This window comes from Caretta caretta, chromosome 25, assembly GCF_965140235.1.
Source record: "Caretta caretta isolate rCarCar2 chromosome 25, rCarCar1.hap1, whole genome shotgun sequence".
Classification (NCBI taxonomy): Eukaryota; Metazoa; Chordata; order Testudines; family Cheloniidae; genus Caretta; species Caretta caretta.
In genome coordinates this window covers 11,797,764-11,823,715 of record NC_134230.1, presented here as the reverse complement: position 1 = coordinate 11,823,715, position 25,952 = coordinate 11,797,764, and the positions used below count along the sequence as shown (strand labels likewise).

Here is a 25,952-nt window from a genome sequence, read left to right as displayed (position 1 = left end):
ACTTATACCGGCATACAGCCACCAGAGTTATTACATCACTTGTACGTGTCTACACTTTGCTCCTTGTGTCGACGGTGCGCATCCTCACCAGGAGCGCTTGTACCGATTGTGCTGCCAGTGTGAAGGCACTGGGGGACAGCTTCTGAAAGCCAAGAACGGTTGATGTAAGCAGCACAGTGTCTACGCTCACTCTGTTGACCTAACTCCATCAACATTGACTCTGCCTCTTGTGGAGGTGGAGTTAAGTTGGTGTAGCGGGGCAGTCATGTCGGCGGGAGCGAAATTTTAGCATAGACACTTCCATAGTTAGGTGGATGAAAGGCAGCATACGTCGACTTAACTCTATAGTGTAAACCAGGCCTTAGTTCATAGTAAGGACTTAGATCTTGATCACTTTTTGAGCCCATCGGCTGGGTGGGGATGAATTGGCTGGGATTCAGTTTCTCTTGTAGGTGATTCATGATCAGTAGGACAAAACTGAATTGTAGAAAGTCCTTTTAGCACACTGACAGCACCTCCATTGGGAAGTTCCTTTATGATTAGACAACTTCATTAGGGGTATGTCTATGCTACAGCAGCACCACTATGGTTCCTCTGTAGCACTGAGGTGTAGACTCTTCCTAGAGCAACAAAGGAGTTTTCCCATCAGTGTCGTTAATCCCCCCTCTCCAAGAGGTAGTAGCTAGGTCAGCAGAGTTCTTCCATCAATGTAGCTGCATCTACAGTGTGGGTTAGGTCGATCTAACTACATTGCACAGGGTGCAGAATTTTCCACAGTGATGTAGCTAGGTCAGTCTTATCTTCAGGAGTAGACCAGGACCCAGTCTTTTTCCCTCTTTAAGACATTTCTTCTGTAACCTTAACGTCCATTAAAGAACCCCTTCATTGATGTCTGGTTTGCTGCTCTTCTCCCTGTAAACCAAAGCACCAGTTCTGGTGAACCAGTGTTAGGAGGGGCATTAAGAACTGCCACAGATGTGTTTGAAATGCGAAGGGAGTGTGTGGAATAGAGTAGTATTTTTATGATTTCTAGACATGTTTCCGTAACGCATTTGTCCAAAGGTACTTATGATATTAGTCTCCACATGAGTTTGCACAAGAACGTTACCAGTGCTCAAATAGATAAAAATGAATGGAATTATTCCTACACTCGGATGAAGGCAGTGTAAAAAGCAATTGCATGAAGCTAAGGAAGGAAAAGTTTAGGCTCGATAATAGGGCAGAATTCCTAATATGAGCAGTTTGGCAGTGGAATAGACAACCAAGGTAAATGGTGAAGTTGCAGGGTCCATAGCTACTCAATGGCAGCATAAATAAGATAGGTTTCAGAGTAACAGCCGTGTTAGTCTGTCTTTGCAAAAAGAAAAGGAGTACTTGTGGCACCTTAGAGACTAACCAATTTATTTGTAAATGCAGTGCCTTGCATCCGATGAAGTGAGCTGTAGCTCACGAAAGCTCATGCTCAAATAAATTGGTTAGTCTCTAAGGTGCCACAAGTACTATCTTATTTATAAAAAGAAAAGGAGTAACAGGAATGATGTAATGAATAAGCTGCGAATAAGCTGCAAATATGCTATGGAGAGATCAGGCTAGATTTTCTAGCACTATTCGCTATCTCCTCAATTCCTCTTCATTGTTCCCTTCCTTCTGAAGTGAGGTCTGAGAGACAGAGAGATCTAGTACAGCGACCCCCAAATTTTACAGGTTTACGTACCCACCTCTTCAAAAAATGAAATGACTGGATGGACCGTCAAGCTCATGTGGTTGGGAGCCCTGATTTAGTGTTTGTCATAAACTGGGCGTCAGGAGACTTGGGTTCTGTTTTGTAGCTTTACCACCAGCCAGTTGTGTGACCATAGGCAAGACATTTCTCCTTCAACCATTTGTCTGTTTAGATTGAAAGCTCTTCCGGGCAAGAGCGCTCTCTTATGAGGTCTATGTACAATGGCCAGCACAATGATGCCTCTAGGCATTACTGCTATACAAATTAATTTTTTTGATCTGTGAATTGCAGACAGGTCTAAGATGCTCTAGCTGTGCAAAGTCCCCAAGCACAGGGGATCCCATGGGCAATTCCTCACTAAAACTAGTCTTAGAATTATGTTTTTCTTCTTTCCTCTCCACTTACTCATAAGTTCTGTAGTAGTTACTTATCTCTTATTGTGCACAAATAATGCTCATAACTTTGTGCACCTTTAAAAAAGTGGGTAATGATTGGTGGAAATTTTGTCATACATATGCTGATCTTTCATCAGACCAATTCACTCAGTGCCACCCAATAACTTCCTTCAGTTCTGTGTTCTCTTGGTGACTTACCGTGACCGGATCCCCGGGGTGCAACCTGGGACTGTGGGATCGCTGCACCCCTTTTACTCACCATTCTGGATTGTCTCTCACAATGCCTTACTGGGGGTGGCAAGCAGTAAACCCCTCCAGGGTTTGTACCACTCGGTACACCCAGCTAGATTCCATGAATGCTCCCAGAGCCATTGATGAATCGCACAGAGAAAGGCACCAGCCGAATCCCTTCCAACCCCCGCCCCCTCCCCCGGCCCCCAGCCTTGAACCACCGGAATACACTGACTTGCACTGCTCAAGATCCTTTCTTGAGCAATGCAAGTTTATTCATTGGTTCACCACTTCATCAATGGAAAGTGGACATACACCAGTCATTGTAACCTGAGCAGATCTACCAACCATTTCCGTCAAACTCACTGGTAAGGATAAACACTAGATTAAGTTTATTGATTATAAAAGATAGGCAAAAAGTCAGAGCAGTTACTAAAATAAAAGATAAACACGCAATTGAAATGTCCAACCTATAGACTGGGCAGAACATAAGTTCAGGCGTATCTGGTGGGCATTGCTGAGTCACCAGGCAAGGTTGAGCAATTCGCCTGGTGTGGCCTTGTCCAAGTGGGTCACTGAATTGCAACTCCCTTGCTGGACAACGGCTGTTTGATGGTGGGTCCACACCTGCCTGGGCATTGATTACCTCCCTTGTTGTTGTCTCTGGGGATCTAATATCTGCGCAATATCCCAATTTACAGCATATTTTAGTGACAACCATCTCCATAACTTCATGTGCACTAATAATCTACATATTTAGATAGGCTCTGATCTGCTGAAAGCCCTTGTTCTTTCCCCTGATACCTTACATGGCATGCTTTTTATGAATCCTAGAATATCAGGGTTGGAAGGGACCTCCTGAGGTCATCAATCCAACCTCCTGCTCAAAGCAGGACCAATCCCCAACTAAATCATCCCAGCCAGGGCTTTGTCAAGCCGGGCCTTAAAAACCTAAAAAGTATCACAGTTATATACGTATGATGAATATGGGGGTTACGGGGCCCTCCCCAAGGGATAGAGTGCCATGCTTACATTGTTGAAGCGTCTCTGCATCTTCAGCTGTGTGCACAACCTAATGTTCGAGTAGATTTAGACTAACCTAGATGAATGCCTTTTGATTCTTGCTTTATTTCCAGGGACTGCACCAGGTTGGAAGGTGGCAACTGACCTTTCACAAGACTGTCTGTGCCAAGACTAGGCCATGGAATCTCAAAATCAGACTTGGTCTCTGTGTAAACACCCATAAGGTTATCACTGCATACTTACACAGGACACCACCCCTTGGGAGCTCGTTTTGCTAGGAGTCTTGCAATCCATGGTTCCACTGCCCAAAGACTAAAGAGGCAGAAACTTGGCAAGTCTGGGAACACATGTTTTCCAAGAGCCACGCTGGTGCTGCACTGTGTAATTGACTCCCAACAATGCCCTGCAAGTCTCATTCAGAGCATGCTATAGAAATACAATGCACTGCAAGGTCAGTTGGGAACCCTGTGGGGTGATCACCAATACTCCAGCTGTCCAATACCATAATAAAAGGTACATTAAGGTTGTGGTTGTGAATGACAGTGCCCATTACTCCAAATCTATTCATAGCACCAGAGTAAATTGTTGCTTGGATAAGTGAAACTTGAAACTGTCCAGTCTGCCATTGTTGAAAATAACGACGGTGCGGCTTCCAGTGAAGACCTGAATTACGCGTAGTTCTAAGGAGTTTTCCCCTGCTGAACTACGCTAGTAAGGGTGGCTTTCTTGAGTATTCATGTGAACAGCCCACAGAAAAGCATGTGTTACAGGAGAATTTCTTTTCTTAACCACTTGCTGTGTCTCTACTGGGCTTTCCTGTTCTAAGCATATTGATCTTGGACTCAAAACATTGTAGCACCTTGTAGGCTGGCTTTTCCCACACCACTTCCTCCCTTTCTGTTGGGCGAGAGCAGGTGGTGGTGGTGGTGTGGGTCTATTTTGTTTATTTTTTTTAAACTTTCCTGTTGGGAATCAGTATTCACAGAAGCTGCTTAGGGACCAGGAAGGCTTTGATCCAAGATCCAGAAGGATAACTTTCCATTATAGTGGGGACATTGTTTTGAATTCAGTGGTTGCATGTGTTTGTCCCAGCAAAAGAATTAGTTATTGGAGGGGGCTTTCTGAGTGGGGGAGGAGGGGCGGGAAGGCAGAGTGATGGCCTGCAACATCTTAAGTTAATTTTAAATTAGAAAAGTGTGAAATCACTGCCATGAATAGTTTAAAAGAGAGCAAAACATCAGAAGAATCAAATATACAAAACTACGAGGAAAAATTATACAGTAGCAAGCAGATCAAAATGGCCTAAATTTCAGAACTGACGAGTGATTTTGGGGGGGTCTCAAGTTCGGCACCTAAAAAACCTTACCCACCTCTAAAGGCCTCTAAATTCAGATAGCAGGTGCACAGCCCTTTGTGAGACTGGCGCTCTTTACAATGTCTCAAGTTGGGTACCAAAAACAGACACCCCCAAAATCACCAAGCAGTTTTGAAAATTTCGGCCAATGACTTAATATAAAAATGACACTCAAACAACCATTTTTGAGGTCTTTAGTCCTTCTGCTCTGGCATCCTTCCTCTGGTGGCAGCCAGTACTTGGATGCTCTTACTAATGACCTAGTCCTGTAAGGAAAATCCTGTTGCTGTCTGAGGGGTGACCATTCCCCAAAAGTGGAGGCTATATACTCATGATCTCTTCTAATGTTTGCTGCTGCTGGATGTATTTGAGCACGTCTTGGGAGAACACGTGCCAGGTGGTGGAACGTGTCCTAACACACCTTTCTAGTCACTACAGTGTGATTGGGTGATAATGGGAACACAGCAGGTGTAGCAGAGACACGACCTAAATATAATCCAGGGAATTTTGGAGGGTGTATGAATGTTTCAAAATGTTGTTGTTTATAGAAACTGTCCTGGCATTAGTGGGCAGGACAAAATGTCATCAATTGCTTTATAGAGTTAACACGCTTCCTCATTTCTCCAGTTTGTAATTATTGGATGTATCCAGCACAATGTACTGTATTTCCCTTTTGATCCTTTCTCTTGCAAGTTGGTAGCCCTCCACTTGAATAGCAGTTGCATAGACTGGGTGAGTGAGTGGTGGGTTGTGTGAGATCTGAACTCTTTAAAATGTCTTACCTCACATAGATCTATTTGGAGATGTTCCCATGATTCTTTAACTCCAGACCTGCCTACCCACCCCCTTGTACTCCTTTGACTTAGTCCAAGATCCTATTGCTGTAATCAGCGTCAGATGTGGACTGCCCATTTCTGAACATCTTCCCCCACACACAGTCCTTCCATTCCTTTTAAATGGCAGAAGGAGACCTTGACTGTTCCGATGCCCACCCTGCTCTATAAGGAAAGTAGTGGAAGACCCCATGACTTGGTGCATTTAAAAGAAGGCCGGACAAAGCAATAGGGAACATACTGCCAGGAACAGTCCATCGCTGGCAGGGGATGGACTAGTTGTGACCAAACAAGTATCTTCCATCTCAGATACCTAGGGGCCAGGGGTGACAATGGGTTTTGAACAGTGGTGCTCATGTCCCTCTCTGGAGGTGGGGAGCTGCAGGAGCTAGACAGGGTGTTACACTACACCTACCTGTCATTTGTAATCAAAGCTCGTAGCTATCTTGGCCATATTTTTAATTGTTAAATCTTTATCTAAGATTTGTGTGAGGTTTATTTCCAACCTTTTATAATTGAGCATGTCTGGGTCTCTTTTCTCCCTTCCTTTTGATTTGCACTTCTTCTGATGTGAGTTTCACAGCCCTTCAGGGAGATCACCTATCTTGTGCTGGTTCATGGCAAGCAACTTTATCGCCTTTTGTAAATACTTGCTGTAAGAAACATTCCACCTCTGATGCTACAGGAAGGCTGGGTGGCAGATGAGGGGTTTGGCTTTGTGTTTCCGCCCTGCCTTGATCTTGCTCTCTGTAATAGTCCAGCACTTGCTTCAGGAACCTGGGAGCAGGGGAACATTTTAGCAGGTCTTCCAGCCCTGCTGGGATGGGGTAAAGAAAAGCAGCCAATGAGTGTGAATTTTACAGTCTTGCTCACTCCTGTTTCCCATCTGCTGACCTGAGCCATGCTGATGATTTCTGCATCTGCTCTCTTGAGTCTACCACTTCCCAGACTGAAGGGTTCACCTGCCTCATGATGGTGTCTACCATTATCAGGTTCCAGCAACTGACAAAGAATGGGCAATTTCAGGACCTTCCAACCTCTGTTGGCTTCTCTCTCTGCAGCTCAGAATCTGTCTGTGACCTCTATTTTGCTGTCGTTTGTTCCATTTCAAAATTGTATGAAGAAAATAGGAAGGACAGAAAATGCAAACAGATTGTAAGGCTTCTGTTCAGCCAGCCGTCGAGGGATCCAGTTGGGGCAGCTAGATCTCTGGGCATCAGAGAAGGCATAAAGCCTTGGGTACTGCATTTCATTTGGCCTCTCTCCCATACTGCATAGAGCAGCAGTTCTCAACCCGTGGGCTGCACATGGCCCAGTTAGTACACAGCTGCAGCCCAGCTGTGTGCTAAAGGCCACGGGCTGTGCAGGTCTGGGTTACCAGCTGCCTGACTGTCCAGCGCCACGGGGTCCGGCAGGCCCCACGTGGCGAGGTCCAGGGCTGCCCGCCTGGCTGTCCCTGCTTGTCGGGGTCGGGGTCTGGGCTGCCAGCCTGCCCCAGGGTCAGGGTCTGGGCTGCCAGCCTGCCACCCAGCCCCACTTTGTAGAGGGCTTGCTGCTGGGCCCTCCGCTCAGGGCTCTGCTCCTGGCTCCACTTTGTGGAGGGGTCTCTGGGCGAGAGGCGCTGAGCATAGGGGTCTGTGGGGAGGAGTCAGGGGGATGCGCTGTGGCTCTCAACCTGAGGCACAGGTAACATATTGTGGGCCGCAGTGTGGCCCACAATGGTAAAGAGGTTGAGAACCACTGGCACAGAGGATAGACAAGAGCCAACATCCACTACATCTTTGGTCAGTATCTTAAGAGACTTAGCAGTTCCCTGCTCCATCTTTGACTTCTCTTTCTCAACAGGGATTGCTGTCATGCCCATTCCGTATCAGGCATTGGTTGATCTGATGTAGATGCCTCCAAGCGTCAGTGACCGCCAACCTTGCGGTTCAGCTCAGCCAAACCAGAGTGTAAAGGGATCATTTGTGGACGCTTTCCTCCGTCTCCTCCACAAGCAAAGAGACAGTACTCTGGCCAAGACTGTGCTACCCTCCCCCCTGTCACTTCCGAGGGGGGAGAAACCTTCTCCCTGCTAGACTTTGCAGAGTCCCTCCAGGTAGTCTGGCTGGAAAGACAATGTGGGGCTTATAAATTTGGTTTCATGTTAGACTCTGAGTTAAGGCTGCTGCAGATTCAGAAGCTTGTTTTTTTCTTGAGTCTATCACAGCTCCATTTGGGGGGGTGGGAGTTACTGTCTCGCTTCCCAGCATGCAGCCTGACTTGTTCTTTCCTTGGGAAGGAGTAGCTCTTTATAGTATGTTCCCTCATCCCTCCCTTAAGGAAGCCCCCCCAGTTTAATTAGAGTCATCAGGGAGGCAGTCTCCGTCTCATTCTTCCCACCCAGCAGGAACACCAGTAGGATTTTGTGAATGTTAAAAGGAGGATTAATTTAATCTGTGAGTGAGGGAAAACTCTCTCTGCTCTTGGAGGGTTTTAAAACCTCCAGAATCACTGTGGTGAACTGTGTGTTTTGTATGGCATGCACTGCCTTCTTGACTACAATAGGAGCTGACCTCATTGGGGCTATTGCAGCTTCTTGGGCAGAAAGTCTGAGTGGGTGGATGGGTAGGGAGGAGACTCAGGAATGGAACTGCATAGAGCTAGTCACACCCTTCTCAAATGCATTAAACAATAATAAAGGTGTTTCTACTTCTACAGCTGCAGCCTGCATGTGCATTGTTACAGGTTTCTTATGGGGGTTGTTTGGCTGTAATGATTACAATACAATTGTCTTATCCATTCCGATTTGGTGAGTGTGAGAGGTGCAGGAAAGGCAGCCTGGCTGCTGGAAATATACATCTTGGCTCCGCCAGTCCAGAGACCCATCCTAGGTTGCCCGTTGTGGTGGGGGAATGGAGGGCAGAGATTCTTGTTTTCCCTGCTTCGGAGATAAGCCTTTAGCCTTGTTAGTAAGGAATGTCTTCATCTTTCTTCCTGATTTAGTAGTTGCCCTGTGGAAGTGTGTGCGGGGTTCTGAGCTGTGGCTGTGCAAAAAAGCCCCCCCTCAAAAGGCAACAAAAAGTCAAGTGCCCTTTGTTTGCTGCTAGCAAGTAGATCAAGGAGGATACCTCCATGCAGACACCCTGGTCTGGGTTGGTGGCAGGTAGAATGTTTTCCAGGTAAATGACTTGGCTCTGTTTGGAGTATAATGGGCTTGGTCAGAGCCCCTTCCTAAGCGTACCTTCTCACCACCTGTCAATATCCCAGGCAAGTTGAATCCATCATCTTCACTATTTCTGGCTTTTCTCTATGAGAGTGGAAGCAAAGTAAATAGGGAAAAGCTTGATTGCATTAGATGACAATTGCTCAGAATAGGCTGCACACACTTTGTGAGGCTGGATAGTCTGGTGAGATTCCCCTTCATGATCTGGACCAACATGATTTACAGGTACACAGGAATCTCACCTGGCAAGTGTAATTTCCAGTTGAGAGTCATACTGGGTGGACTGGACAGCAGAAGCCTGAGCCACTCCCCCAGTGTTTGGAATGTCTGTGGGTTAAATATAGCAACTCTTGTCTGACTAGTGTCTCCAGCCTTCTTCAGAACCACAGCTTCCCTTCCTCCAAAAAGAATCGAGCTTCCAGTTACTGAAGCTAGGCCCAAGTGAGGTTCCCTTGTTTGTCAGTGTCACTGAACTGTTGTATTTTTTTGCCTTGTAAGGATTTATCCTGCTGCTGTTGATCAGCATTGTATCCTTTTGGTACAGAGGTGCTGCTTGATCTCCAAGCATTTCTTCCCTGGAGAGATCTGTGCTGCCCTCTGTAGCTATGAATGGCCCGATGACACTTCCAAAATTGTAAATATCAAGGAAAAGATGCATTTCTTGCTTCTAGTACTTTGCTGCTGTTGATCCTGGTTGTCCTCTGATCACAAACCTTTAGTATCCAGGTTCCTTATCTATACCCCTGCAGGCTGATACTGAGAACCATTTGAACTGTGCAGTATCCAGTTTCCTTTCTCCTTCCTGCTAGCCCTGGTTCTGAGGTCTGGGGGTTCTTTGGAACTCTGAAGGTCCCTCCCCCTCGCTACTGTAACAATCATTCCTCCTACAAGTCTTGCAGGACAGCCCCCATCTCTTTTTGCTAAGCACCCTGGGGCACCATTCCCTCTGGAGCCTAGCACTGCTAAATCATCTGAAGCAGTGGTTCTTAAAATTATTTGATCGGGCCCCCTTTTTGTGTGTGTCTGAAAGCAGAGCGGAGAGCAGCAGCTGCTGGCTGGGTGCCCAGCTGTGAAGGCGGTGCGGTGCCAACACAGATCAGAAGTAAGGGTGGCAATGTGAAAAGTGATATTCGCCAATATCACTTTTCACAGCAGACTTGGCTCCCCATTGCCACCTACTTCTGCGCTGCTTCTACCACCCCGGGGGCTGACAGCTAGAGCCCCACTGCCTCCCGGTGAGGGATTAGGGGCGGAGAGGAGGAGAGCCCCAGCTCGTGTGGCGGGGCTCTGGCTGTCCCCTTTATTTCCTCCCCATGGGTGTGCATGGCCCTTCTGCAGGAGCCCCAGCCATCTGGGGCTGACAGCCAGAGCTCTTTTTAAAAAAAAGAAAAAAAAAAAGAGAACCACAGACAAACAACCAAACCACAGCTTGCTCTTCCCTTGACAGGTTCCTGTGCCTCCCTTGGGAGACCTGCCCCATAGTTTGAGAACCACTGATCTAAAGAAATCACTTGACCCCCTTTGCCATTAAGACAATGTATATTGTCTCCTCAGTGTTTTCCACTGCCATCAGCTCAGAATCCGAATGGCACTGGGAGGAAAACGTTCCTTATATTTGGACTGCAGGGAAGAATGTTATTTTAGGTGGATTTAATAAAGACTTTCGCAAGGTCTTTCTGTCTGGACTAGGGTGAGCAGATGGCAAGTGTGAAAAATCAGGAAGGGGAGTGTGTGTGGGGTATGGTGGGGGGGAGGGAGGGGATAGGCACCTATATAAGACACAGCCCTGACTATTGGGACTGCCCCTATAAAATCAGGGCATCTGGTCACCCCAGTCTGGACAAGCAAATGGGAGCTTTCTCTTTTACTCAGACACCTCACCTGGTCACCTGTCTTGACTTGGGCTCCAAAGACACCTTGATAAATGAATTTAGGTTTTGCTGTAGCTTCTTACAGATCTTGGTGTCCTTTGCTTAGAAACTAGGGTTGGTTTGGTTTTTGTTTTTTTAACTTCCTACAGCAATGCTTGTTAGTGAATCCCCCAGTTAGTGTGGCAAGGGATTGTGGTCTCGGGATTAGAGTAGGGCTCTATCAAGAGGCCTGTTCTATGCCCAGTTATTCTGATTTGCTGTGTAGTCTTCAGTTAGTAATTTACATACTCCTCTGTGCCTCAGTTTCCCATCTGTAAGATGGGGATAATACCTGCCTCAAAACAGGGCTGTGCAGCTTAAGAACTCTCTGAGATTCTTGAATGAAAGACCGATAGAAGCACAAAATATTATTTCTGTGTCTTCTAAGGCAAAAGTATGCTAGGGAAACCTTCACAGGGATTATTTTTTTCCCTCTGAGGAAGTGAAAGAACAGCACACAAGCATGGGCCCTTTCTAACCTGAATGCAGAAGGTTTTTCATTTTACTTGCAAATCTGATACATGGCGGAACTTTCAGTGAATATAGCACTTTACAGAACTGCCACCCCTGGGAGTTTAATGGGGTTGTTCACTTTTTTTCTCTGCTTTCCGATGTGTAAAGAAGGCCTAAAAAAAATGCATGCAAGATCTGGTCTTTCCCCTTATTTTGCTGGAGGACTCACTGGAGATCTGGCATGGATTGGGAGCGCTCCCAATACCCTGCATTGAGGAAAGAAGGGGACTAAGATCCTCTCCCTGCACCTTCCCCCAGTTTTTAAGTTTTACATGGGTGTTGGTTTTAAAAGCTGCTTGTTTGTATTATCTGAATCAAAACCACTTCCCTCTCAATTAGGCTTCACTCCTCATGGCGTTGCCTTCCTAGTTTACTGGTAAGCCAGAGCCCTGCGGAGACTTGCTTTTTTCTTTGTTTTTTTTTTACATAAGGAATGCAAAAGAGAAGTTTTTTATTTTTTTTTAAAAACACAAACCTTCCAGCCCCCCTTTACATTAGAAAGAGGCACAAGCTCAATTTCTCACCCTCTCCCCTTTGTTTTGCAGGTCTTTTGAAAATGTTTTTGTTTTGTTTTTTGAAGCTCAAAAAAACCCTCTGATCGCCAGTGACCCTTTGTATTTTAATATTTCTCTGTGTACGGTGCGTCTCCGAAGGTCCTGCCCCAGTGTTTGTACAGTGCCCTGCATGCTTGCACAGCTCTAAATATTTACTAAAGCGAAACCTGTTAGAGGCCATCAAAGGGCTACTATTTTTTTTCTGTTATGCAACCTCCTGTTACCATACTGTGCTGCTTAATATAGGGGGACTGGAATTTTCCTGACTATTAGGTGACCATTAGCACAGATTTCACTGTCACAAAATAACTGTTAAAATACTCAGCACTAGACTCTGCAAATGACTGCACAGCTGTAGCTCTTCTTTGTATGTAACTCCTTTGCAGGTGCACCATGAAATGTCCTATCTACGCCCTTTCAGGGTTGGCATCTATACAACATGAGAAGGGATAAACTGCAACCTCCACCTAACCACCAGGAGAGAATCCTTCTGCCCTTCTCCTTATGTATGGTCCGTTTGCTGTTGAGGTTCCCCTTTGCTGTAATTAGGAGAACTGATGTTCCAAAGCGAGGTGGAAGCATCATTGTATCCTGCTTAATATTTAAACAACACTTGATTAAATCTTGCACCCACCCTTCCCAAACAGCTGACTTGAAACAGTTGATTGTTGTAATTTCAGAAGCTGTATTGTGGCTTCTCCAAGGCTAGGAAAATGCAGTTTGTCCGGTGATCTGAATGACTTGACTTTCCTGTGTGGCTGCAGTTTTGAAGGTGCATTTGAAGATGCTGCTGGCAAATTAGCAGCTGTCTCTCGAGGTTCTGTCATGCACCCTGTAACCGAACCTTGAAGCAGCGTTACTAGGGGGTGGCAGCACTGTTCATTTAGGCTAACCTCACTGTACCCACAAGGTGCCTCCATTCTTCCCCCCACAAGCTCCCTTCTATTTCAGGGGCTCAGTGCTACCCACACCCTCTCCCTCCTTTTGGGGGCTCTGTGTGCCCCTCATTCTCCCACCATGCCAGGAACTCTACACACGTATGCCAGGAGTTTGTGCTTCTCTTCGCTCCATAATTCTGTGCCCCATTACTTCCTTTCCCCACCCTGATTGTTTCTCTTCTGTCAGGGAGTTAAGGTATTTGCATTGTTGACAGGTTAAATTCTGTTGGGCGAAGGGGCAGAGATGGATTAGAGGTATTAACTGGAAGGTGTTAACAGATGCCACCAACCAGTTCCTTAATCTAAAGACCGCTGGGGCTTGAAGCTGTGGCTCAACTAACCAGATGGTAGGGGTTCTGCATGTTCTCCAAAATCAATGGGGTCATGACCATTGCCAGGGACATTCCAGCCAATCAATTCCAACTTTCAGGGAGTGTTTGAAAGCTATCCCTTTGCATACAAGCTCAGCCAAAAGAGAAGAAAAAATAAACCCATGAGAGATTCTCATGGAAGCGCTGACTCTAACCACCAGCTTTTGCAGCTTCAAGGAACCACATCTCTTTGTGGTGTTTCCCTTATAGCTGCCTGATGCTATTGGGCCACTCGCTGCCACTGAGGTTCAGTGGGTCTAAGGGGTGCAGGTTCAAATCTATAACTTGTAAAGTTGGGGTAAGCTGCTTTTGGGGTCTGCCTCATTCTGGAGTAGAAGAGCACGGTCAGAGCTGTAACGGAATGGCCCCTAGCGTGACTGACACGTCCCTCCCTTGTTCACTGTGTCTCTACAGCTGGTCAGCGAGAAGGTCGGTGGAGCTGAAGGGACCAAGCTCGATGATGACTTCAAAGAAATGGAAAAGGTGAGTAGGGTAACAGACGGCTTTGTGTGCCTCTCCGCGCGTTTCCGAGGCGGGTACTGACTGGATTGCACTGCTGTTGGGTCATCTTCTCCCTGCAGAAAGTGGATGTTACCAGCAAGGCAGTCACAGAAGTATTAACCAGAACTACAGAATACCTGCAACCCAACCCAGGTAAGCGCCCACAGCCAGCCCTGCTCTGCCAGCATCCTTCAGGTGCTCCTCCCATTGCATAAGGGGGGAGAGGCCATTATCATGCAGAGAGTGGGGAAAGCTCAGAAACGCCAGCCTATTTGGCTTTGGGGTGGCCCCTTTCCAGTGGGCTACTGGGTTATAAGCATTGCTGCCTTCTACTGGAAATATGCTGGCTCAGCTTGTGTGACAGCCATGTCCTCCCCTTCCATGAGCAAGTGGAGTTTCTGCTTCTAGCAGAGCTCATTCGGGCTTTGAGGCCCATGTGAACCTGAATTTAAATTTTGATGTCACCCTGTGTAACCTCTCTAGACTATTCCAGCTGGCGCTTGGCAATTACGCCCCTGTCCAGCTATGTTTCACTTGTTCAAGGGCAGTCTCCATCCTTGTGATGATTTCTCTGAGCCCAGAAAATCAGATTGACTGTCAAATAGTCACCCATGTCCTTTGGGTTCAAGATGCAGCAGATGGGCTACTGACTCCAGGGTGTTTGGGAACTGAGTTGTCTCCTATGAGGTGGGAGGCGAGTATGTCACGGTCATTCCTGGAGCCTGACTGCCTTCCTGTTACAGTCCAGTCAGTCTCATTGACTCCAGCACACCAGGGATTAACTAGAACGACAGGAGGGCTGGTGAACTTCTCTTTAGACCTTGTTGGCGAGCTCTGAACTATTTTCTGCTTGCTGTCTTGGAAGGGGCCATTTTTTAGAGCCAGCGATATTTCTGGGAGACTAAAACAATAAGCTTTCTTGGCCAGTGGAGTAACTTTGGGGGGAAAAAAAAAAGCTGGCAAACAGTCACTGCTTGCTGGCCAAGTCCACTAATTGCAAACACAGATGTGGCTGTCTCTTTGTGCCAGCTTCCAGAGCCAAGCTAACAATGCTCAACACGATGTCGAAGATCCGTGGGCAGGTGAAAAACCCTGGCTATCCACAGTCGGAAGGGCTCCTGGGGGAGAGCATGATCCGATACGGGAAGGAGTTGGGCGACGAATCCAATTTCGGTAAGTGCTCCATTGGGCCGGCCAGCCCCTAAGTGAGCTGATAGGAAGTAAATTCCTGTTACTGGGTTTCCTTAAATCTTACTGTAAATCACTGACCTGGTCACATGAGTCAAGTGGAGAAAAAAAGGAAACTGACCGTGCAGATAGGGAAATGACATTTCACTGGGGTCAGGAGTAGGATTAGGGGATGGCAAAAGCACCTCTTAAAGAAGTAGTGTATGCAAACCGAGCTCCTGATATGCCTTGTTAGACTCTTAACCCTGCTCCCAGCCATCTTTCTGCTGCTTTAAAGTCCTAGCCACTGCCGCCTCTAGTGACCCAAACCAGCCATTGGTCAGTGCTGTGGAGTGGATGCATCTACAGTAAAATGAGCTGGAGTCTAGACTGTCTCACAGCCGACAGTTCTGTGGATGATCTGAGGTTTGGCCCTGACCTTGCATGGAGTTGAGCACCTTCTAGGAAATGCTGAGCACCCTCTGCTCCCAACACCTCCTGGGAAGTGCTCAGCATCATGCAGGATCAGACCAAGTTTGTATTTCTAGGGCTCCCTGGTGCGATGGGTGGCGCATGTCTCAGAAATGAACTTAGAATCCTTACTAATAGTACTGATATAACTCACGGTAGCCACTTCTGCAGCTCCCCCCATTGTAACGAGCGCCTTGCATTCAGTCACAATCCTCTCCACACCCCTATAAGCGCCATCCCCATTTTACAAGAGGGGCACAGAGCATTTAACTGACTTGCCCAAGGTTAGGCAGGGAATCTGGCAGAGCAGAGTCTAGAACCCAGAACTTTGAAGTCCCAGTCAACTGCTTCCTCAGGATGCAGAGTTCTCCTGCTGACTCAAACTGAGCAAATTTGACATGGAAAGTAGCGAGGGAAGAGATCAAGAGCCCTACAATGCAATTTTAACTGCAACTGGACTCCGAGGGGGTCACAGCCAAAAATCTTTCCACGTGGTATTGCCTCATTCCCATGAAGCAAGCCATGCGTGACTTGTGGGGATGTGGGGGCGGAGAAAGGAAGCCATTTGATGACAGCAGTATTAATCCACCAAAACATTGCAGCCTTCCCATGTGGCTGGGTTCAGGACGGCTCACAGCTGTGTGATCACTTCATAGCATGGGGCGGAACGTTCCCTGATCTGGAAGATTAAACGTTAGGTTTTTTGGGGAGTGGCTGTACTCCAGTGATTCCCTGGCTAGCTTTCTCCTTGGCTGGAGAAAACATTACTACAATACAGGATCTGAAAAGTAGTAGGGGGAAGTAAGTTTTAAGAGGACCCTATAAAACACAGCTACCTTAAACAGCCTCTCCTTTATAGGGACACCATCAGGTTTAGAAATGTATGTTTTAATAATGCAGCCTTCCCTGTGTTGCGGTATCTTGGGTTATTAACTCTGAAAGAACTTTTTAGAAATGGACTTTTTGCACATTTTTGTTTTAGCTGGGGCGATGAAAATAGATTAAATTTATTTATAGTAAATTTCACTTTCATATTCTCTTGCCCTTACCCGGTGCTGAAATGCTTGGGTTGCGAACAAGGCAGGAGATCGTTTATTAATTCATAATTGTTTCCCTTGGAATTGTAGAAAACCAATCACAGAAGCATTTCTGTTCATCTGACATTATTAGCTTGTCAGACTTTAGACACCCTGGCAGGGGAAGGACCATAGGAAAAACTGAAAATAGAAAGGTTTTGTACAAACCTATTTTATAAGATCTTTAATTTTGGGTGTAAATTGAACCTAACAGTTATAGATTTGAGTTAACGATCTAAGCATGAATGAAAAAAATGAAGAAAAATATCTTGGGTTGCTGCCAACATCTGGGGAAATTTTATTTTAAAAATGTATCAAAATGCTTTGAGACTAATCCGAAGACTCAGCTGGGGCCACCGTAGCATTTGCCCTTCCTGTAGCACTTTGCATCAGAGAGTTCCAACCATTTTATATAGAGACGCCTTCAGGATGTCTCAGACCCCTGTGAAAAAGGTAGGCATTTTCTGTGTTTTACAGGTGAGGACCATGGGGCACAGAAAAGTGAAATGAGTTGCCAGAGATCACACAATGTGTGTCAGAACTGGAAATAGAAGCTAGGAGGAGTCCCAATTCCACACCACCTGCTCTAACCACTAGGTTGTGCTCCCTCCCTGTGCTACTCCAGTTGATCCAAATGAGAACTTATGGGTGTTTGATATGTGACTGGGGCTCATGCATGCTGAGTGTCTTGGCAGAGCGGTTCTGCGTGCAGCTGCCACAGACTCCGGCTTTAACTGGCTGGCTCTTTTTTTCTCTCTGACCTGCTCTTTTTCCTTTCTTCTCTCACGTGAAGGTGACGCGCTTCTTGATGCTGGTGAAGCTATGAAACGATTGGCTGAAGTGAAAGACTCGCTGGATATTGAAGTCAAACAGAACTTTATTGATCCTCTCCAGAACCTGTGTGACAAAGACCTGAAAGAGATCCAGGTAACTGGGAAGATTTTTCTCTTTCTCTCTTCCCCTCCGCCCCCCCTTCAGACTCTGGCCTCTTCAGGTTTTTAGCACCTGCTGTAATGTCCAGTATCGCTGCAGGACCCAAAGTAGACTTGCACAGCATCTGGTTTTGTTACCCTGCGTTTTGCATGCTTTCTCTGTATTTTCCTTGGATCCACTCGCATTTTCCTCTGGTGTGTTTAATATCCTCTGCCGCCGCCGCTGCTGTTCCTTGACCAGCCCATGACGGGGATGTTTCTTGCAACAGTTTCCAGATTTATTCACTCACTCTAAGCTACCTTCATAACATACTTTAGATCTCCTGACTTACGTTGTGTAGCTACAGGTACTTGGATTGTTTGCATTGTGGATTCCTGAGACTGACAAATGGGGACATTGCCTTGCGTGCATTTTATAAGCCATTGATCAGCTTTCAGTTCCAGTGTCCCAGTATCCTGAAATATAGATCATGGGCTGCATGTGTCTTTTTCTTGCTCACCTACTTATCATTAGAAGCCCAGAAACAACCCCACAAGGATGCTTTATCACTGCACCTGTCCCCGCTGAGGAGGTCTGCTCATAGCTAGCCCTCACCTTCCTTGCATTCACAAGAGACAAGGCTCTTGAACACCACAGGTTTTGCAGTGGGAACCGTTGAAACCTATATCAAACCAGTCAAAATCGCCTGAGAACCGGTTCTCGCTTACAATGTGACCTATATGAACTGACTCCCAAACTAGCTATATAACAGATTTACTGAGCACCCGCAAACTTGTCAGGTGCCGTACAGTCAAATTAAGACAGACATGATCCCTGTCTACTTTCAGCCTCAGAAGAGAGGTGACGAGCCCAGGGCTTGTAACTGAAGTGTTGTATCTAAAGACTCTTGACTGCCCGGCGGAGAACCGAAGGCAAGGGGCCAGCTGTGCAGTTCTCCTTTAAAAGTGATTTATGGCAAGCAGACCCATGCTGAACTGGGGCAGTTTGGGTTCCCTCCAGTTTATGAACAGAAAAGGGGTGGGGGGGGGGGTGGAAATGTACTTTCTTGCCAACTTTATGGCTGTTTCCAAACAATGAAAAAGAAACCATAGTCACAGCAATCATAAATACTCTGCTGAACTGGATCCAAGTAGTTCCCTCATCCCCCGCGCTGCTCTTCATTCCTGACCTTCAGCATCCCCTGTGGAGCATTGCTCACTGTGATCTGTAGTCTGCGGGGAGCCTGTCTGAAAGTGATGCCAGCAGTTGCCTATTCTGGGTGGTGGGAGGCTGGGTTCATTGGGAAAAGTTTGGGTGCCCCGGCCCGTGGTTTTCGTTTAACCTCTCAGAACCCTTCTCTCCCAAGCACCATCTTAAGAAGCTGGAGGGCAGGCGTCTGGACTTTGACTACAAGAAAAAACGTCAGGGGAAGATCCCGGACGAGGAGCTCCGCCAGGCCCTGGAGAAATTTGAAGAGTCCAAGGAAATAGCTGAGACAAGTATGCACAACCTCCTGGAGACTGACGTGAGTGTCCCCTAGAGATCACTGCGCTCTTCCCTCTTGGTTCGTCTGCGCGCCGCTGGGGCGCTGCCTAAGCGGCTGCACTGCTGTATGGACGTCTGGGGCAGCAGGGGGCTGGGTGCTTTTATCGGGGGGCGGGGGGAGAGTGTCTGGCGCTCTAATACTCTTAAAAAATGACACCGAATCTCCTGTCATGCCCCTTCCAATGGGCCCCTATTGTGATCCTGCACCCCCGTCCCCTGATATTTCCATTCTGGGCCCCCCCCCTTTGCAAATGCCCTTCAGTCCTGACCCTGTAGCCCCCTCCCTGCTGATGCAGGCCAGGGCTGAGACTGATAATTCTACGAATGAGGCAGTGTGGAGACTCTTCTGTGTACATGTTTGGTCAGGACATGGCTGACACAGCTCATTCAGTCATGATGCAAAATGTCTGCTAAACCCATGTCCTCCGAGGTGCCAAGCTATCGGCCACTGTCTCGCTGAGCCTCAGCGAATGACTGAACTTTAAGGTCCCTAACTCTTAAGACTTCTCTCTGCATGTAAATTTGAAGCTGCTTTTCGCATGTTTCCCAGTGTGGGTGTAAGCCCCCAGTGGAGCAATGGAAGTCTCCTGTAGTAGCGTGTGAAAGCCACTCATTGCAGTTTATGATCCTTGCAGATTGAGCAAGTAAGCCAGCTCTCAGCCCTGGTGGATGCCCAGGTAGATTACCACAGACAAGCAGTGCAGATCCTGGATGAGCTTGCAGAGAAACTCAAACGCAGGTGAGGCTTCCTAGGGCCACTGTGGATCCTGTGGGAGGAGAGAAGCGTGGTGGACACTGTAACTTGGGAGCTAGGGGCCAGAAAATATCTGGCTTCTTCCTCCGCAGTTTATTCCCTGGCAATAGAAGCTGTAGGAGCCTTTGAGGGTAGCTTTATCACTGCATCTCTTAGGCTTTCATGGTGAGTGATTTGTGTCTGCATGATCAGTTTTCTACAAAAGGCACTTTCTGGCATCTGGTGTGAAACCTCCCTGCAAACTCCCTGGGTTAATAGTTTCTTGCCGCTTTTGGCCATCTCTGGATCAAAACATAAATGCTCCCAATGAAATTGAAGATGCAAGTTGATTCCTTCTTGAACTGGGGGACGGGTAGGGGGAAAGGCTGGGGAGCAGGGCAGAGCACACACCGAGTCCTGTGTTCATGTAAACAATTGCAGCTCCTTAACAGGCCACTGGTGTTGGATGTGGGAGTTGTGGCCAGAATGCTGTTGGCATTTCTGATTTGATTCTGTTTCGACTCAGTAGATCCTGCCGCCTCCATTGTCAAGAAGATGAACTAGCATTATGCAAATACCTTTGAATTAGTCCCCTCTGGCTTCCCTTGTCATCTGAATGTCTGGCTCCATGTCTGATTTATTACAGTAGCATCCAAAGGCCCTAATCTGGATCAGGGCCCCATTGTCCTATGTGCTGGCCCACATGGTTGGACAAGGTCTCTGCCCTAAAGACCTTGTGATCTATTTAAAGATGGGACACAAGCAGGCGGCAGAAAGGCGGAGAGGAGGAGGATAACAGTAGTAACAGGCTGGTGACAGCCACTAAAATCAAGCACAATTCCGCAAAGCAGAGATGATGGATCTCGGTGCCTGCTTGGGTGGCTCCTTGTTTTTCAGCAAAGTCTTGCTCTATCCTCTGTATACGTTAGTGTGTCTCCGTAACCTGGGCTGCAAACATGTGACTTCCATGTGCCCCCTGGCATGTTGCAGATGGAACCCTGGAGCACAGTCTTGTAAATGGAATACAGATTAGTGTCTGGTGTGGAGAAGCAGGAGGAAATGCATTCCCCAAGTGACTCTGCACTGGGGCTTGGAGGAATCCTGGCCTGGGCTGTGGAACCTTTACTGTGGCTGTTAAAAGCAAGAGGCTCCAGGTTTAATATCAGCCAGCCATAAGGATCTTCATGAAGGGAGCTAATTCTGCAATCTCCCTCCTGTTCCCAGTTTTTTCCCTTAACCCCCATGTAACTTCGTTCATGCACCTTCTTTTCAAATGAGGTGTTAAAAGATTCTGTCCCCGGTGTGGTGTTCAAATGTGTTTGGATTACTAGGCATACTGGTTAGGCTGCTCTGCTGGAGGGGCTGAGTCACGAAAAGAGCCTGAAAGAACTAAATATGTTTAGTTTTGCCACACTGGGATGCAGTGTGGTCTAGTGGTTAGAGCCCCCGGACAAAGTCTCAGGAGACCTTGGTTCAGTTCCTGGCTCTGCTGCCACCGTGCTGCATTGTCTTGGGCAAGTCGCTCCCCCCATGCCTCAGTTTCCCCATCTGTAAAATGGCAGTAATGATACTGACCTCCGTTGTAAAGCACTTGGAGATCTGTTGATGGAACGCACTAGATAAGAGCTGGGGGCTTGCATTGAGCTGCCTGCTAGGGTATCTCCCTCAAGCCATTTTCCCCAGAAATCCTGCAGAGTAGTGTGACTATTCTCCATCTATTACTACCTTGTGTTTGAGTTCCTCCTTCATGCATGTGAATTGATGCGTGCCAAGTAGTCTCTGGTTTAAATTAATATGGGCAGGAGTTGGGAGTATCCTGGAAAGTTAGAGAATGCAAACTACTGGAACAGTGGCCTCTGCTGGCCAAAGAGAAATAATGCTCCGAAAGCAGATTCCCTTTAAGGCAAGAGTGGTGGGAATTTGCCCTCGCTGCCTGAGAGAGGTAGCCGGGGAGCCTTTTCCAGGGCAAAAGCAGATCTCTGCATGGGGGGAAGGGTGAAAATAAAACCAGTCAGTCATGCTCTGGGACTCAATTGACAGATTTCATGCCAGTGACTCCGGGGAACTGGAGTCCAGAACCAAACTGATCTGGCCAGGTGAGGCTGAGGTAGGAGCAAGGCAGATGGGAGAGAACTGAATTATGTGTAACTCATCTAGATGCTCCGGGGGTTGCAAGGCCTTGTTGTGTAGGATATGACTCCTCTCTTCCCCCAACCAGTACACAGACTCTTTGTGAATCTTTGTGGTTAGTAGAGACCTGCACACAAACCTCAGCCTCTCCGAACCCTTGGTTCAGAGCTTCATGTGTTAATTTCTGTGGCATGAGCGATGTTGTCTACATCCTACACAGATCCTGGGAGGTTAGACAGATCTGGGTCTGAAATGGTGACGGTCACAGTCTGACTCTTCCATCTGCACGGGCACAACTGTGGTAGGGGATATTCAGCTTTCATCCCACCTGTCCAGGGGATGATGTGCAAACGGGGCAGGAGAGGTGGTTGTGTGTGTTAACCTCAGTGTGCTCGGTGAGATAAGGTCCCTGCTCTGAAGAGTTTGTCATACAAGGTGGGTCCTAATGTGGTATTTCCTTTGAAATCAGGGTGAGGGCATCACAGTCCCTGGCCAGGCCCCTTACTATTGTTGGGGCCTGAGCCAGTTCCCACTGACCAATGGAAACACAGCCAGGCAGCGGGATGAGTTGGCTGCTGCTGCTCGAGTCTCTTGCTGTAAACACAGACGCAGCTTCGCTCTGACTTCACCGTGTCTCTGTTGCCTCTTCAGAATGAAGGACGCCTCTTCACGCCCCAAGCGGGAGTACAAACCTAAGCCCAGAGAGACGTATGACTTTGGAGATGCCGACCAGTCCAACGGAGGCTTTTCTTGCAACCCCACCCCCAAAGTCTCAGGTAAAGACGTCACTGGTGTGCGGTGCCTCCTGTCACGGGTGCTTTGTGGGCGCTGGCATAGCAAGCAGCATTGGGAATGGAGGGGATTTGCCCTCTCGGAGGAGACGAGAACGTTCCTGTGCTGGATGTGCCGCAGACGGCCCAGGAGGTAGCAGAAATGTTTAGGAGCGGGGGCCCTTTGCTATCCTGGCCCACGCATCCTCCCTATTCTTGGCTTTGGCTCTGGTGCGAGTGGGACCATTTTCAGCCAGTGCCGGCTGGCTGCCTCTCTCTGTTCTGACTCTGCAGTGGCCCACCTCACTTAGTGCCCTGGGTTGTCATCTAATCGCGCGATCTGTGAGTGGTGGATAGGAGAAATCGTGTGTCGTCCTTCCCTCCTGCCCCCTGCACACTCCGGCCCCTAACTCAGGCTGTAGGATACCATATCCCTCCCCACTAACAGACCCCTCCCTTTTGGGCTGTACCAAGGGATTCTTTTTTTATATATTGGTTTTAAGCATGTCTCTTTTTATTTGGAAGCAGCTTCCTCCTCTTTTCGATCCGACAAGCCATCCCGGACCCCCAGCAGGAGTATTTGTGAGTTCCCCTCCCCCATGCTGCATGCAGTGTGCCCTCCCTCTCTCTTTCTCTCTCCTCACTCCTGCTCTCCCATAAGCTGCCACTTGGCGCCACTAACACTTTGACCACCAAATAACTCATTCTGGTTTTAGTCTGTCCACTAAAAATCTTTGCTCTAATTCTGCCCTTGCTGACTCCTGCACATCCAAGTGACTTGGGTTGTAACCGAAGGAAAGATTTGGGCCCTTGTCTATTTCTTTTTTATGGACAAAATGCCTGGAGTGTTCCCCCCCCCCAATGAATTGGAAGGAAACATTTATTTTCTGGCCTCTTTCCCCTCTTCCTCCGCCAGTGCGCCCACCCCGTTTTGTCCATAGAAATGTTTCTGGCCATAAAGGAAATCTTACACACGTGTTTGAAAACAAGTTGCTGTTACATACGGCCCATCCAGCAAATACTCTGCCTCCTTCTTTCACTCCTCCTGGAGCTGTCGCAGTCACGCCAACACAGCCAGAGGCCAGTTAGAAAGCAAGGAGCACTTGGGCATGCCGTGAAAGTTTTGTAGGATAAGGGAGAACTGGGGGGCGGGCTCAGCGTGGCTCTGTTGAGGTGTTTCTGAAGTTACTTTCCCGTGTGATGGGAGGTCCAGGCAGGAAGTGGTGATATTGAGCAAGAGAGAGAAAGGGGAGAAGATCGGGTCTTGCATTTCCCTTTGGGGAGGGGAAGGTTCAAGCAGATCTGTTTGGGGAGGTGCTGGAGTGGTTCTTGAAGTTGGGTGCACAGTTCAGACAGGCAGGAGAGTAGGGATGGAGGGCCTCTGCTTTTGGAAGGGGTGGTCTGGGTTACTGGGGAAACAGAGTAACAGCATCGAAATGCTGATGGGGAGTAGCCTTGCATGCGGGCTGTCAGTTCAGAGCCCTGTGTGGTGGAGGAGAGGACTGGGTACTGAGCACTCAGGAAGGGATTGTGTTGCGTGGCCTGACCCGTGCTATTCGCTTCAGTATGGGGCTGAGCTGTTTTGCTTGTGGGAAACCTTTGCTGCTGGGAAATGCAGAGTTAATTTGGAAAGTCTCTTCTGAAAAATAAACCTGCTGCAGCTTGTGGTGTTTCCTGCCTCCTCTCCCAGTGTCTGGTTGTTCCTGGCTGTAATATCCAACTACCTGGGGTGGCCCCGGTCACCCCATCCATTTGGAAAATCCAGTGACCCAGCTGGAAGTTCCCAAGTATCGAGTGGGAAGTGGGGCTATGGAGATGTTGTGTTCTCCTCTCTTGGATTCCACTTGCTGGGTTACTTGGCCCCTTGTAGTGCAGTGGGAGTCTGGGCCAGTGTATGGGACCCTGCAACAACGCATCTCACGCAGCCCGCTCCTGGAAAGGGTCCCAAGGGTAAAAGCTGGACTCCAGGTGATGAGGCAAATGTGCTTGAGAAACTGATTCTGAAAGCCGCCTTGTTTTTCCTCTTGGCTTTAGTGAGTTTGGTCAAAATCCCCCTTTGCCAAATGCCCCAGATTCCCATTTCCTGTGTATGGGGAATGTGTTGTGGCTGAAACATATGACTGAAAATCGGGGGATCTGGGCTTTACTCGCAGCTCTGCCAAAGAAACTTTTGTGGCCTTAGGCAAGTCCCTTATTCCTCAACCTTCCCCTCTGCTGCTTTTGAAAACCCTATAAGAAGTGCTGCACAAACGTGAAGCCTCTCAGAGATGCTGCTCCTTCTGGGGGGCAGCAGAGGGGTTTGTCCATCCAACCCCAACTGCCCTGGGTGGTGTATTTTCTCTCGCCGAAGCGTGGGAAGGAAAAGGCTCTGGGAACTGAATAGGATGGTAGTGGGGACACATTTCACCTGTATTTGAAACCGCAGCTTCCCCTGCCCTCTGCTTGTCTGTCGCTAGCCTCAGCACAGACCCCAAGGACTGACAGGGTTGCGGAGACCCAGAGGAGAGTGTCTGCCTCGGAGTTGATGCATATAGATAGGATGGAGCAGGGTATAGGGGACGCTTTAACTACTGTCATCCATACTGGATCTGTTTGACTAAATAGAGGATTGTGCTCTCCAGGGCTGTCTACTTGGCACTAAAATTCACAATTCACCTGAAAATTAGGGTGGAAAATTGGTCTGTGGGACAAGAGGAAGAGGTTAGTTTAGCACCGAAGCTGCTCCATGATCTGGCTTCGCAGGCCAAGATTTGAAGAATCACTAGTGATGTTTAGGGGCCCCACTTGACATGCCTTTAAAGGAGCCTGATTTTCAGAGGGGCAAGTGCTCGGCCCTTTCTGCAGATCAGGCCTCCGGACAATGTTTCCAGGTGAGCACCGAATCATAGAGGCACCCGAAATCATAGTCCATCCTGGCCCTCTGGGCTGTAGGCTCCAAGTTCTCTTCGTTACCATCCAGTATTGAGTCTAACTCAGTCACCAACTAACAGATTAACTGACCGTTGGTTTCCCCACGGTGATCGTTAAAGTAGTAACACTCTCACTTCTCTCTCTTTCCCAGCGGGGATCATTCTGGCTGGAGTTTAACCGTCTTCATTGACTAACTGGAGATAGTTGAGAGACGAGCAACAAGCAGGCTCAGGGGGCTGGAGGGACTAAGAAGGGATAGATTAGGAAGGCAGAAAGGCTAAGGGAGGTTTTGTGAGTCTACAGCTTGGTGTTAACTCCTTTTAAGGAGGGAGAAGTAACTTAGCGTGGTGCATGGGATAGCAGGAGGAAAAGGAAAACTTGGGCTGGAAATTCCCTGCTATGCTGTGGATTAGCTGCCAGGGGGAGGGTGGGAGCCCCCTTCCTTGGCATTCTTATAACTAAAAATATGCAGGAGCGAACAGTTGGCCCTGGCAGGGAGTTGGAAGCCGAGTATGGCTCTTGGATCTAACTTCTGCCCAAAAGTTCAGTGCTGCAGTGAATAGGAAACCCCACAAAGGCGATCAGTGGTGACTGGATTGCCCTGGGGTAAGGGAGTCCCAGAGGGTGAGGCTGCTCAGTGAGGCCTGATTTGTCTGCGCTCCCTTGGTCTGCGGGCCGGGCTCACCT

General features: G+C 48.0%; 1 protein-coding gene across 3 annotated transcripts in view; it reads left to right on the top strand.

The window, feature by feature from the left end:
- Window positions 1-25,952, top strand: part of SH3GL1 (SH3 domain containing GRB2 like 1, endophilin A2) — a 55,040-nt gene that overhangs the window by 25,868 nt on the left and 3,220 nt on the right. Inside the window, exons 2-9 of one of the 3 annotated variants that reach the window (XM_075123335.1) lie at window positions 13,465-13,533; window positions 13,632-13,704; window positions 14,581-14,724; window positions 17,059-17,192; window positions 18,544-18,702; window positions 19,358-19,461; window positions 22,237-22,361; window positions 22,884-22,937. In XM_075123335.1, the coding sequence (XP_074979436.1) occupies window positions 13,465-13,533; window positions 13,632-13,704; window positions 14,581-14,724; window positions 17,059-17,192; window positions 18,544-18,702; window positions 19,358-19,461; window positions 22,237-22,361; window positions 22,884-22,937 (862 nt within the window). Of the gene's footprint in view, window positions 1-13,464; window positions 13,534-13,631; window positions 13,705-14,580; window positions 14,725-17,058; window positions 17,193-18,543; window positions 18,703-19,357; window positions 19,462-22,236; window positions 22,362-22,880; window positions 22,938-25,952 lie in introns of all 3 variants that reach the window. The other 2 variants (XM_048830691.2, XM_075123336.1) reach the window with 2 other exon arrangements.